The sequence below is a fragment of the Prinia subflava genome, chromosome 5 (genome assembly GCF_021018805.1).
Source record: "Prinia subflava isolate CZ2003 ecotype Zambia chromosome 5, Cam_Psub_1.2, whole genome shotgun sequence".
NCBI lineage: Eukaryota > Metazoa > Chordata > Aves > Passeriformes > Cisticolidae > Prinia > Prinia subflava.
This window is the reverse complement of record NC_086251.1, coordinates 52,750,565-52,763,554: the sequence shown is the minus strand read 5'-3', so window position 1 is coordinate 52,763,554 and position 12,990 is coordinate 52,750,565. Positions and strand designations below refer to the sequence as shown.

General features: G+C 40.7%; 1 protein-coding gene across 1 annotated transcript in view; it reads right to left on the bottom strand.

The window, feature by feature from the left end:
• The window catches only part of DYNC1H1 (dynein cytoplasmic 1 heavy chain 1), a 45,485-nt gene that overhangs the window by 20,058 nt on the left and 12,437 nt on the right, over window positions 1-12,990 (bottom strand). The window contains exons 19-40 of the mRNA XM_063399384.1: window positions 12,361-12,471; window positions 12,068-12,277; window positions 11,535-11,681; window positions 11,143-11,309; window positions 10,281-10,454; window positions 9,906-10,071; window positions 9,637-9,825; window positions 9,366-9,554; window positions 8,443-8,725; window positions 6,948-7,048; window positions 5,242-5,401; window positions 4,787-5,030; window positions 4,412-4,595; window positions 3,720-3,932; window positions 3,292-3,530; window positions 3,025-3,181; window positions 2,399-2,626; window positions 1,954-2,184; window positions 1,702-1,842; window positions 1,209-1,442; window positions 413-619; window positions 195-316 (exon numbers count right to left, since the gene is read on the bottom strand). Of these exons, the coding sequence (XP_063255454.1) occupies window positions 195-316; window positions 413-619; window positions 1,209-1,442; window positions 1,702-1,842; window positions 1,954-2,184; window positions 2,399-2,626; window positions 3,025-3,181; window positions 3,292-3,530; window positions 3,720-3,932; window positions 4,412-4,595; window positions 4,787-5,030; window positions 5,242-5,401; window positions 6,948-7,048; window positions 8,443-8,725; window positions 9,366-9,554; window positions 9,637-9,825; window positions 9,906-10,071; window positions 10,281-10,454; window positions 11,143-11,309; window positions 11,535-11,681; window positions 12,068-12,277; window positions 12,361-12,471 (4,097 nt within the window). The remainder of the gene's footprint in view (window positions 1-194; window positions 317-412; window positions 620-1,208; window positions 1,443-1,701; window positions 1,843-1,953; window positions 2,185-2,398; window positions 2,627-3,024; window positions 3,182-3,291; window positions 3,531-3,719; window positions 3,933-4,411; window positions 4,596-4,786; window positions 5,031-5,241; window positions 5,402-6,947; window positions 7,049-8,442; window positions 8,726-9,365; window positions 9,555-9,636; window positions 9,826-9,905; window positions 10,072-10,280; window positions 10,455-11,142; window positions 11,310-11,534; window positions 11,682-12,067; window positions 12,278-12,360; window positions 12,472-12,990) is intronic.

Here is a 12,990-nt window from a genome sequence, read left to right as displayed (position 1 = left end):
TTCAGACAGGTGATTCAACAGCCTAACACTGCTGGACTGTCATGGGAAGAAGCAAGCAGCAGACAGTGCAAAAGCAAGGAACACAGTTTCAACACAGTTGCTGTTATACAAATGTATTAAGAACAGATTACATAATCAATGCTCCAGTTTTGACTCCTACTCCATTGTTACCTAGAATTTACCAGACACATTACCTATGTGACAGGGGTTTTCTTCCAGGATCAGTAGGAGGATTACATGCACCAACAAACTGAATTCTCTCCAGTTTCACCCATGTCTGGTCAGATGTACGGTAGAATCCTCCATGTTCCACCATCTGGACCAGAACATAAAAATAAAATCAAATCAGTGGAACATTTTATTTCCCTGTAAGCAGCTGCTGTGATAGAGTTGATTGCAAAGAAAAACAAACCTGTCTAATGAAGGATATGACTCTCTGTGTGCCATACTTATCCATGTCTGGCAAGTTGATTTCATCACAGAACAGCACCAGCCACTTTCCTAACTGCACAGGAGCCAGCACCACTCCATTGGGGGTACGCCTGTATTCACAGTAGTGATCAAAAGTCTTCAACAGCAGCTCTGGAGTGGTAGCACTAGAGAAGTTGAGTCCAACCACCTTAAAAAGAAAATAGTGAAAAAGAAATTAAAATACACCAAGGACTGAAAAGGTGTATCAGGAGTCCTGAAAACAGGTATGTTCAGCTGTTCACAATGGAAGTACATATACCATCCATATTACAGGTATGTTACCACATACATACAGCCATATACAGCCTAGATACTCTGCTTCCCACTGCAGGTTCTCCATGTACCATGCACCAGTGCTTCTTGCCCAACCCTGTATTTTGAACATCACAGACTCATTTAACTGTCACTCCATCTAAATAGAAGGATGAGAGCTACTCTTAAACATCTGCACAGGTTTTTTACTGAACGCTGCATGCAGGAAATGCTCCTCTGTTACTGAACTGGCAAAGAAAGAAAGCAGCTTCGGGCTAAAGAACTTATGAAATGAATCTGTATTCTCCTCAAAGTGATTTTTATTTTTTGCTATAAATACACATGACTGACTAAGGTGAAGCCACCACTGAGTTCTGGCTAGGAAATAAATTCCATGCTATCTTTAATCTTAAGAAGATTAAAGACTTGCTACTACTCTGTAATTCACACACCCACATGCACACACACACAACTCTCTTGTGTACCTCCATGTCAGGCAGAGCTCTGAGAGCACTGAAGAGGGTCATGGTCTTTCCAGAACCTGGTGGGCCACAGAGCACCAGAGGTTTGTGCTCTGCCAGCCAAGTGTACAGCAACGCTTCATGGCGAACTGTATCTAGGGTTGGCACTACAACATCAGGAGCTGCAACTTTGTGTGTTTCAACTTCAATTTGAGGAACTTTGGATTGCCATGGTACCCATTCACCTGTAATGGACACCTAGAAGCACAAAAACACGATTAGACAATTTAGAAGAGGAATCCAGCTCAACTTTAGTTAAATTTATTTTTTTAAGTGACATCAAATTTGATGTGTTTATTTAAACACATTTTAAATAAATGTTTATTTGATGTATTTGCTGAAGTGTGAAACTGTAAAATTTAAGACGGTCTAGCAGCTTATTCTCCAAGTTTGCCTCCAAAATCTAAAGCAAGCTTTTAAGAAAATGAAAGAGCAACATTTCTAGCACAAGATTTACCTCATAGTCAATTATTGGTATGTTGGGTGCAGTTGGCAGTGGCACAGTGGTGATTCTCCTAATGTATTCTCCCAGCTCTGCTCTCATTTTCAAACGACTGTCTCCAGAAAGAGACCACAGTATGGCATAGACCAGGTACCTCTGTAAGAAGCAACAACAGCAAAGACTGGTTTTAGAATAAAGGAACGAAGCTCAGTGGGTAACTCAAATGCAGGCACACACAGCAGTCACCCAGCAGCAGGCTGCAGTCACCTGGATGTAGCGCTCCAGCTGGTCAATCTGCATGGGGAAGTCGGGGTGGTTGGCGTTGTACTGCGCCACGTTGCGGCAGGCTTGGTGCAGCATGGAGAACAGAGAGCCCAGGCAGCGCAGGCGCGTCAGGTCCATGATGTGCTCCAGCTTGAAGGCGTGCTCAAGGGCCTTGGTCACCAGGCCATTGGAGGTGAAATACGGCTGCATTATTGTTGCAGCGTCTCTCTGAATCTGGTGGGGGAGACAAACACTGCTCTAAGCATTTCATTCTCATTTGACTACCAGGCAGAAAGATTTAAAGGTTTGAAATGCTTCATATTAAAAAAAAAAAAAAGTAAAGAGGAAGTCAGCTTTTCTATGCTAGGCTGTCATAAATGCTGCATATGGTGTACCTGTGATACAAGCATTTTTACTACTTTATCCCATAATGTAATCTAAGTTATACCTGCAACATTGGGGATGCTGCTTCTTCTCCTTCATCTTCCTTGCCCTTTCGCCTGCGCTGAGCTTCCTCCTCACCTTCATCCAGAGGAATGCTTCTTAGTCTGGCCAGGAAGTTATTGAATATCATGTCTGTACTGAGAACATCCTCACTGAACCAGACCATACCACACCTTGACACGGTAGCCAAAGTGGCATATTTCAGATCCTGCACCTCAAACATGATGCGCACCTGAAAAACAGAAATTTAAAACAACACTTAGAATAAAAACAACCAACCAAGATCAAAAAAATAGAATAACCCTTCCCCTGAAGAAACAGAGGCCTCTTAAAATATGCAAATTTTCATTTAGATGCTGAATAGTCAACAACAGCATTATAGTGTCCTAAGGTAAGTTCATAATTATTAACATTAATCATTAGACTTACATAATTGACCTTTTGTCTTACAGGGTCAGAGTAAGTGTAACATGAAATGTTTCCCCAAAACCCCTTTACTCCAGCAAACCACAATCTGAACTCAGTATTACTTTGCTTGTGATGAGGAAGAGGCACAACACTAGTACGTATTAAATTAAACCAACAAGCTTACATACAGCACATAAACACAATGTAAAAAAGTAACATTACATTTGGTGGGAGGCTGAGACGTTCTCCATTTGGTAGAGTCAGAAGTTTGTTGTCATCCAGAACAGAGTTCAAGTTCTCAACCCATTCAGGGTCTACATCACCATCAAAGATAATCCACTGACGTTTTTGTAGTTCACCTCTCACATTGTCTATGATTCTATGTTAAAGGAAATATTCATTGAAGTAGAGAATTAAGACTCAGTAAGGTGAAATTATCCTAGGCACACAAGTACCAGCCATTTTGTATTGGTGCTATTAAAGACTTACTTTCTCAGGACATGTGTAAACAAGCCATCTGTCCATTCCCTGGTATTTGGATCCAAAGTACCATAGAGGTGATCTTTGCTAATTGCTTTTGGATCTATAATGTGAGCAACACCTTCCACACCCTCCAGCCGTTCAAGGGCCTTCAGAAGTACTCTCCAGGCCATGCTCTTGCCACTTCCAGAGGGACCAACCATCATCAAGCCATGATTTATCTGTGTGATCTGATACAGCTGAAGAACCTGTGATGCAAGAAACAATGTAACAATTAACTTCAGCAGTTAATCTACGCTTTTAGGTATAGTTTAAGATACAAAAAATTTAAAAGGTTTTGACTTTTCATAATATAAAATATTATGAATTATTATATATACATATATACATCAATTACACATATATTTCTTTTCCACATTTTCAGTTTTATATTTTACCTTTTCGACCCACATGCCACCAACTTCCTCTCCATCACCATAGGTAAGGTACATTTCCTGACACACTTTCTTGAGTTCCTCTCTCAAGGCTGTCATCTCTCCACGGTGATACTGTACTCCAGGGAATACATCAGAAAGGAGACTGAACAGCAGTGGAATGTCTTCTGCAACCAGTTTTGGTACCATAGTTTCACATACACTTTGGATCAGGATCTGCAGAGAGAGAGAGTCACATTTCAATGAAGATTTTTTTGTTAACTTCACTTTACCAAACGTGTTTGACGAGCAATACTTCACTAAATACTTTAATGATTAAGTACCAGACCAGGGTAGTCTTAGTAAAAACAATCATTGATGTAGTTTCAACTTTGGAACTACCCAATGATTCCCTATTGATTTTCGTTTTATACAAGTCCTTCTTAGGTCTCTTCATTATGCTTTTGGTATTAATTACTGAGATGCTGAGCAGCAATAAGTGTCATGGATGCACAACCTCATATGAATGAGTTTTTCACTATGATTCAGGGACTCAGAAGTCATGTTTAACTTGGTGCTTTTAAGCTATCAAATTACCTTTGGTAACTAACATTATTTTGTTCACATGGCTTAATACTAAATGGTAAACACTGAAGGGTTACTTTATTTGATATTGTGCATCCTCTATCACAGAAGAACTTTGCACAACACCTTACCTCTTGCTCTGGCAAGTTCTCAGCGATTTCTCCCTCATCAACAACTTCACCACGCTCTTCCTTCTCCCGCTTTATCTTCTGAATCCTCTCCCTCTTCACATTACCTGCACTAACCAGCACACTCTTCAGTGCTCTCAGGCCAAAATCATAGTGACTTTGGGAGGACAACTGTTCATCACAAAGCCTAAAAAGCAAAAGAGATAAAATACAATTTGATTCTCAGTATGAACCAACATAACACTTGGTAAATGTCATTCTTTACTTGAAATTATTGCTTGAAATGATTGCTGCATAATGTGCTTAGTGAGTGGCAAAGAAGATTACAGCTTTGAACAGTAAGTTCTATGACTGACTGGAGCCAAACTTGTTACTCACTTGAAGAATGGTACTATCTTATTGGCAAGAACTTCGGCAGTACGGAAACCCTGGGAGTACAGCATGACCTGGGCAATCAACTGACGGTCTGGTTTTGTCATTGCCAAGCTACGGAACAGCTTCTTCAAATTGTCAGGCAGATTAGATCTGCCTGCATAGCCAGGATTCATGGTGATGAAGATAGCCATGTCAGGGCTCACTTTGACTTGTTTGTTCAGCAGCTCACAGGTAATGGGTGTTGCAGCTGAAAAGAGAGTGCATTTAGTTATACCTCAGTCAGTGATCCTTTAGTCTGAGAACTGGAATCATACATTATTCTATTTTAGTTTCCTATGGTAATAAGGTACATCAAATATTTAAGTTTTGACATAAAGTAGCTTCATCCTTGCATTACTTGTAAGAAATGTAGCTGAGCAACAAACCAGCAGGAAAGATGTTATAGAAGAATGACATACTCTTATCATAGTTGGGGTTGGAATGCTCTCTCAAGGCTTCCTGGATGCACTGAACTTGCTGTGAAACTGCAGAGAGCATTCGCTCCTCCAGCCTGTTGAACTCATCAAAGCAGCCCCACGCTCCCACTTGGCAAAGTCCCACAAAGATGCGTCCCATCGCCTGTGTGGAGAGGGGAAAATTCACTCAATTGCATCAGCAAAAGGAGCAGAGAAGAGCACTTTATACAATGCATCCAAGGCAGGAAGAAGTTGTGTTTATTTGTATGTTACTGCATTTGTAGTATTATAAGTTATGAAAGGGTTCTGAAGCTCAGCTTTCACTGCCTCACAGAACCACAGAAGATGATCACAGCTCCCTATTACTCCACACTGTACTGCAGTGTGTTCCAAACAGGCAAACTAAGCCCACTGCACAACGTTTTGTTTGCTGATACCACTAACGTCAGGGGTAGTTCTAGTCTGTTGTTGCAAGGAGGGTACAAGAACTACAAAACATTTCAGAAGAGCAAACTGGATGGCCAGAGCATGATAATCTTTCCACATAAAGAACAACTTTTAAGGTAAGATTCTGCAGAAGGCAACATGAGGGAACATGGTGGAGGCCTAGAATCTAATGGTTTCAGATGAATAGGCATCAATTATTCACTGTCTTTTCTATTACAAGAACTTCAGAATCATTACAAAAAGACAAAAAAAATCTGCCCTTTTATGAAGTGCACAGCAATAGTGCACAGTGGAACAACAACAACAACAAATTGGTAAAGATGGTATAGAACCAAGTGTGCAAGTAGATTTAAGGGGAAAAATGGCACATGAAGAAAAGTGCACTGGAGCATGACCAGAGTAACACACCTCCACTGAGACATCCTGATCACCTTAACTGTCAGAGGGAGGAAGGGAGCTGGGGCAGGGAAGGATCACATTATCTGTGATTATTAATACTCCCTAGGCATTTTCTTGCAGTCACTTCTACAAGCTAAATGCTGGCTAAATGCAATCCTAATCTGGTCAAAATAGAGCTGTACAGAAAAAACCCCCCACACACGGGCAACCTGGCAGAGTCTGTAAAGTTTAGTGATTCCTTGTCCATGTTTTATGTTGTTTTTTATCTATACACTTGATCAAAGTTTTCATTTAATTTACTGTTACAGTTTACAGAGACATTTCATCTGGTTCTCAGTTTGAAGATGTCATCAATCTTCAAATATCTGGATAAATTTTCTTAGCTTTGAAGAATTCTTCACATGCTGAGGTAAACTGCACAGCTGTGTTGTAAAGGATAATTTGGTAATAGTACAGCTACTTCAGTAATCTCATACTCTCATCTGTTCCTCATTAAACCAGTACTATGAAAGCAAACTACATAGTTTAAGATGCTTTCCTAAAGCCAGTCTTAAGCCCTTGTCCCTGTACTTCCTCATCCTTTCCCTTCATTTGCTGCTACAGAACAATCTGTTCAAAAACCCAGAACCTCTGCTCTAGCAAGGTTCCATCCCACTTCTGCTTTAGGCTTTATTTTTTACTGAGCTTCCATATGACCCAGTGATACCAGCTCAGTTAGGACTTACACATAATCATCTTGAAAATGAACACTGCTGGCTGTTTCAGGGTTCTGAGGAGACTCCTACTCCTTGTAGGAGTAGGAATCTTGTACTGCTTGTACTGCTTGTTAACAAAGACTACAATGTTTTAATCAAACAGCCTACCTGGAAGTCAAATGTTTCGTCGCAGTTGAAAACCAACACAAAGCGGCCAAGCTGATGTCCAAGAGCTTTAACAGATTCTGTTTTACCAGTACCAGCAGGACCTGTTTTCAAAATGGGATGGACATGCTTTAGAGTTTATCATCTGAGCACCACTGCCAAGCTGTGCAATCTGCCAGCATGTGAGTTCTGAAGGTGCCTGTTCAAGAGGGTTCAAACAAAACCTAAAACTGCTTCGATTTCCCCCAAAAGACCATTTTGTTCTTCGGTATCTTAGTCCTAAGTGTTCTGCATGTTCACATGAACACTTTATTGTGGGGTGCACATCCTTTCCCCAGTCCCCCTGCTAAACCCCATCCCAGGCTACACTACAGTCTCAGGAATGCCTGTTAGGCCTTGGCCTACATTAACAGCACCAGTTAACTCCCCTTGAGCTTATCACAAACCCTGTCTGCTCCCACACCCTCTGTTGTCTAACGAGCTCCTGTTTTCGACTTAATAGCCTTGAGACTTGTATTTTTTCTGTCTGAACAACAGAGCAAGTAGAATAATATTTTTTGTTGTTGTTGGACTTCTCAAGGAATGTTCCAGTAACCGCCCAGCTTGGACTGTGGCCAGGGTGGAAATTTCCTGATGACTGAAATCAGTAATTTTGCAACTCTATAAACAGTGGTCCTAAGTGAGACCCTTAGAGATCTCCTGGACTGCAGCATGCTGTGGCCAGGATCTTCCTCCCAGTGGGCTGCCTCTTGGAGCTTCTCTCCAATTTGCAATGGAGGATTGTCATTGAAAGCTGACACCTGAACCTGGACTGATATCCTCCACTCCTTGAGACCCAACCCTTCACTTCTGGAGAGATGCAAAGGCATCTGACGTATTTCACTGAATTCAAGGGGAATTTTTCATAGCTATGCCTTTGCATATCCTTCATGTGTGTATCCTTCATGTGTATCCTTCAAGTCTATGTGCCTTATGAGTGTTGCCAATTTAGGTCTATAATCCAGCTAAACTTTTTGTCAAGTTACTGCTGTGCTTATAGAAAATCCTATTGAATCATTTAGTTTTAAATTAACCAATTGTTCAAGTACTGCTATTATTGTATTGATTAAGTGTTAATCAAGTGTTAATTAAGTGTTGCTAAAACCTTTAGACCTAAACTTGATCCAGTCTGAAGCTAAGTTTGGCAAGGGAGTCCACTCTGACCCTTGTGACCCAACAGTAGCCTCCCTTAACCTTTTGCCTTCCTTATTGTTATCCCTGCTTATCCTTCTGTGCCCCCAGTCTCCACATAACCCATTTTAGATTTTTTAAATCAGATTTTTCCTTGTGTGCTTTATCTATATAGTAAGTAATAGGGTGAACCTTGCCATAGAATTTGTTGTGCTTTTACAAATTCATGTTAAACCTGCCTTTGCTGATACCTCAAGTGACCTAAACCACTCATTCTCATATATATTAGAGAAGATAAGAATTTTACACACTTGTCTCACAAACTTACCAAATGGCGATCCTCCAAGTCTTGCCTCCAGGGCTTGTGTCATTGTCAGGTAGCAGCGGTCAGTGAGAGGAGTCTGTACCAGCTTATCCTGAACGCCGAGGTACTCAAAGCCATAGTTGAATTTGGCATTTGCCATCTGAATGGAGAGCTGCTGCAACACATCTGTCTGCTTTGGGTCAAAGTAGAACCGCATTTGGCTGAGCCACTCGAAGGATTTGGAGTTGTCGATCTTGCTTTTGATCAGTGATCTTGTAACATCTCTCTGGTGCACCAACTCAGTGATCTGGAGAATGAAGTAACTCCTTAAGACCACAATACAAGCCAATAAAGACAGGCTAATAAAGACAGGAATCCTACAGCTTCTCAGATTAGCACAGTGAATAGCCATCACTTAGAAATCATGGCCTAAAACCAGTCTCTGGTTTAAAATCTGTTGCTACAAAGCCAAAACTAACGTTGCCTACTGTTCTTAATGACTTTCCTAGTTTACAGCAAAGCATTTTGGCCCAGTTAGCCTGTTAATCCATTACACTACTGAATTCAGTATTTTACTTGCCAGAAACCAGGTAATTCCCTCTAGAAATAACCCAGGATGATTTTCATCCCCACACCCCCACCTCCAATCCCTATCTACAAACAAAAGCATATTATGATTACAATAATAAGCACCTTAATGACATATTTCACACCTGAATGAAAAAAATCAGTAAATTCCATACCTGGAAGATCCAGTTTGAAGATCAATTCACTGAGGTAGCCTATAATATGGTACCATGCACTAAACTGACTAGAGTGAAAAGCTACCACCACCTACATTAAGGATCAGGCCTTAATGTAATTGCTTAAATTGCACAAAATCTTTTCATTAAAATTTAAAAATGCTCACCTGTAAACCCTAAAGAGGAAAGGAGGGTTTTACTTACCAAGTGCTCCAGTTTCCTTCTGCGCAGGGGTGGCTGCTCCATCAGCACAGAGTCTGCCAGGACATTGAGAGTGACCTCAACATTGGCTAGCACAGACTGCAGAGGACTGTTGTCTCCACCTCCACCATTGAGGGCTGACTCCACATTCTCAGACCAAGCAATCTGGGCTGACAGCACAACAAGCTGAGCCTGTGTAAAAAAACCCTCATTAGATTGTTTTCCTTGCTGAAGTAACCACGGTCCAGTATACCTAAGTGTTTCACATTAATACCTGGTATTTGTCAATCCAAGAGATGTAGACTGCTGGATCAATTGAAGTTGCTTTTCCGAAGATTTCTACTTCAGTAACAGACTCTGCAAGCAATTTAGCAAGGGTCACTCTCATTTCTTTTTCAACAAGAGTGAGCCACTCATTGATCTTGGGATGTTCTGTGATGGAGACGGGTGTTTTGAACAGCACCTGCAAGAATGAAAGCTTTAAGTCAGCCCACATACACTTATTTTCAGAATTTTATTTAGAAAGAAATACTGCAGCTATACCTCCTCTCCTTCACGTGAGGATATCCCAAGAACCACAGAATTGTCTTCATTGAGAATAATGCTAGAAACTCCAGCAAACATTTTCTTGAAGTGTTTCTGCAACTTAGCAACATTTTTGCTGTTTCCAATGATTTCAAGCAGGTCTTCATCACCAACAAAGTAGAACCTATTAATCACATAAAATCATATATATGTCAGATATGACATAGCTGTATACTGAATTCTGTAACTGAATTCTGTATATAGATAATACACATTTAAACAGTCATAACATCTCATATATATGCACCACAGAAGGATTGGCAGAGGCTTTATAGAGCAGTACACCAATTCCTGCACAGAAACATCAGACTACTTCAGAAGTCAACTGCTTACCGAGGGAAAGAAGACCTCTCCCTTTCCAAGTATTCTCCCAGTGCTTTCTGTATCTTCCCAAGTAAGTCTGCCAGTCTCTCTAATGATCTCTGCACACCCTGAATGTTAAGAACATCCATCACAAGTGGAGACTTGGACACCTTTTTCATGAGTGCCAAAAATTCTGTGCTGATGCTACAAGTAAAGTAAAAGAATACGTTAGTGCAAACTCAGTAATCACAGGCCTGCAGAACACCAAAGTTACTTGTCTCTAAATGACCACCCCACCTCTAATGGTTGCAGCAGCTCTAGAGAACACAAGCCTAAATTCCCCAAATTCCTCTTTATCTACCTCAAGCCCACCAACAACAAAATCTAACTTTTTGGTAATGTTCAATCTACCAAGTCCAGAGCAGGTCTACTTATCTTCACTTCCTGAAAGGACACATAAATCTGATTCTTTGATCTGACTGGAAGTGTGTGGAATGAGTAAGTATGATGAGACCAACTTAAAAGAGAGGAAGTAAAGAATGTTTAAAGGGTGAGATTAAAGGCTGCAGCAGCAAAAATCAGCATGTTTGTTGCAGCCACAACGCCAGAAAAACCCTTGCAGTAACTGACAGGAACTGGCAAGGAAAACCATCTGAGTCCAAATCACCTTCCAAAAATTGTACATCAGCCCATTTGCTACAAACATTTTCTGCTATAGTTGTACCTCTTTGCTTGATGAATTTGTATCTACAAGCAGCTGTAATCCAGCTGGACCAGCTAAGAATGCCGTCAGTATTTCAACTCAGAGACTGCTACAGTGAGTCATGACGTTTCAGGCCTGCCCAGATGCTGCCCCAAGGGCGGCAAGAAAAGAACAAAATTAAAAAGTTACCTCTGGAACCGCTGGGTCTCCACAGGCAGCAAGTGCTTGATGTCTGCACTGCCAGTAAAGATCCCCTCCAGGTAGACCCACCGCCTTTGGACATCTATCCAGACATCAAAGAGTGCCATGATACGGTTCAGCTTATCTTCCCAGCTAAGGGCATCTTCCTCAAACACCTGAAGTTTAAACACTGCATTAATATTCATTTTAATATTATCAAGTGTTTGACCACTAATAATTATTAGAGGAAACAGTTTTTTGGGAGTTACAAATATGCATATACAATTAACCGTCTGTCAGCTTTAAACAGTGAATATAGTCTCTGCTGACAAAAATATAAACTAAACAGAAGGGGAAGGCAGAAATAAACAAATATTCTTTAGCTTTGTTTTCCATTTTACCTTGTAGTATGGTGACAGCTTCATAGCAGACACGCTGTTAATGTGCTCCTTGACTTTGTTGAAAAGGTCATCCCATCCACGAATCAAACGACATTTGTTCTGGTAATTGACCAAGTCCAGCTCATAGGTGTTCCACACTTCTCTTATCTGAAGAAAAAGATGTTTAAGATATGACATGAACCATTTCTGCTCCAACATACTTAAAATGTACAAATGTATTACAGTAATCAGATACTATTTTTTTAACCAAAGATTCTGGCTTTACACTCAATCTTTTGTTAAAAATATTGAGACTATGATGCAGTTCAAGGTGAGATCTTTGCAGTCACTACCAAGAACTGCTTTTCCCAAATAATGCAAGTTTCATTAGAGGAAGTTTACATAATTTTAACTGCTGCCCAAAACAGAGCAAACCATGGAGTCTTGGCACTTGTTTCAACAGCTTAGAGTGACAAGTTCACTACACAAGTAGCCACCTAACAGCAACTCTCACATTTGCTATTACATGCATGCATACAAGAGCTGATACTAGCCTGTTTCAAGAACTCTTCCAAAGCCATCTCTCCCTGAGCCACAAGCAGAACATCTTTGACGATTGCTTCATTCCTCTGTAAATCGACATCCCAGATCTGGCCCAGGGTCAGTTCTGAGACAACCCAGTTCACATGAAGCCTCTTCATCAGCTGTTTCCAGTGTCGGTCTTTAAGTGCCTCGGATTTCAGTTCGATAACTAACATGTTTATCTACAGAAGAAAAGAAAGCAAGTTACATACATCCTTGAACTTGAATACAAAACACATGCCTTTTAGAAATGTGTGCAGCTCACCTTCATGTAGCCCTTCAGAAGTCTCTGAACGTACTCATAGGAGGCGTACTGCCGCAAACGGGCAGGGAAGTTTTTCAGTTGGTTCAGCAGACCATCCAAGTTTTGTCGAAGCTGTCAGAAACATAAAAGCAAGGAAATCTTTCTCTCCAAGTCCTGTGCACATAACCATACAAGTTGCCTACACATTTGTTACAGAAAACTCATTCTAATGAGACATTGGCAACAGAACAGTTCTTTTAAGTGTTATCCGTATCTGCCTGAGATGTGGTTACTCTACAGTTGACAATGTAGTTTTATTGGTCTGACTGAGATTTCTGGTGCAGTCTTGTCACAGGCAGTTAGTTTATAGATTAGTGCTTTTCCTGCTCTTTACCTCCTGAGGACTGAACTAAAATCAATGCTGTTTACCCAACCGTATAATGAATTTTCTCTAATGAGGTCCAACAGCCTATTTAAAAACAGCAGTTTCTTCTCTGTGGATGCAGTCCAATCTCAACCTATGGAAACTGCATAAATTCCCTGTAAGATTACTTAAACTACGACAATCCTGTGGGTATTTTTTCTTAGCTTCAGAAGAAACCTGCTCACAAGATACTGAAAAAGGTACCTAAGCACTGAAAATGATCCAGA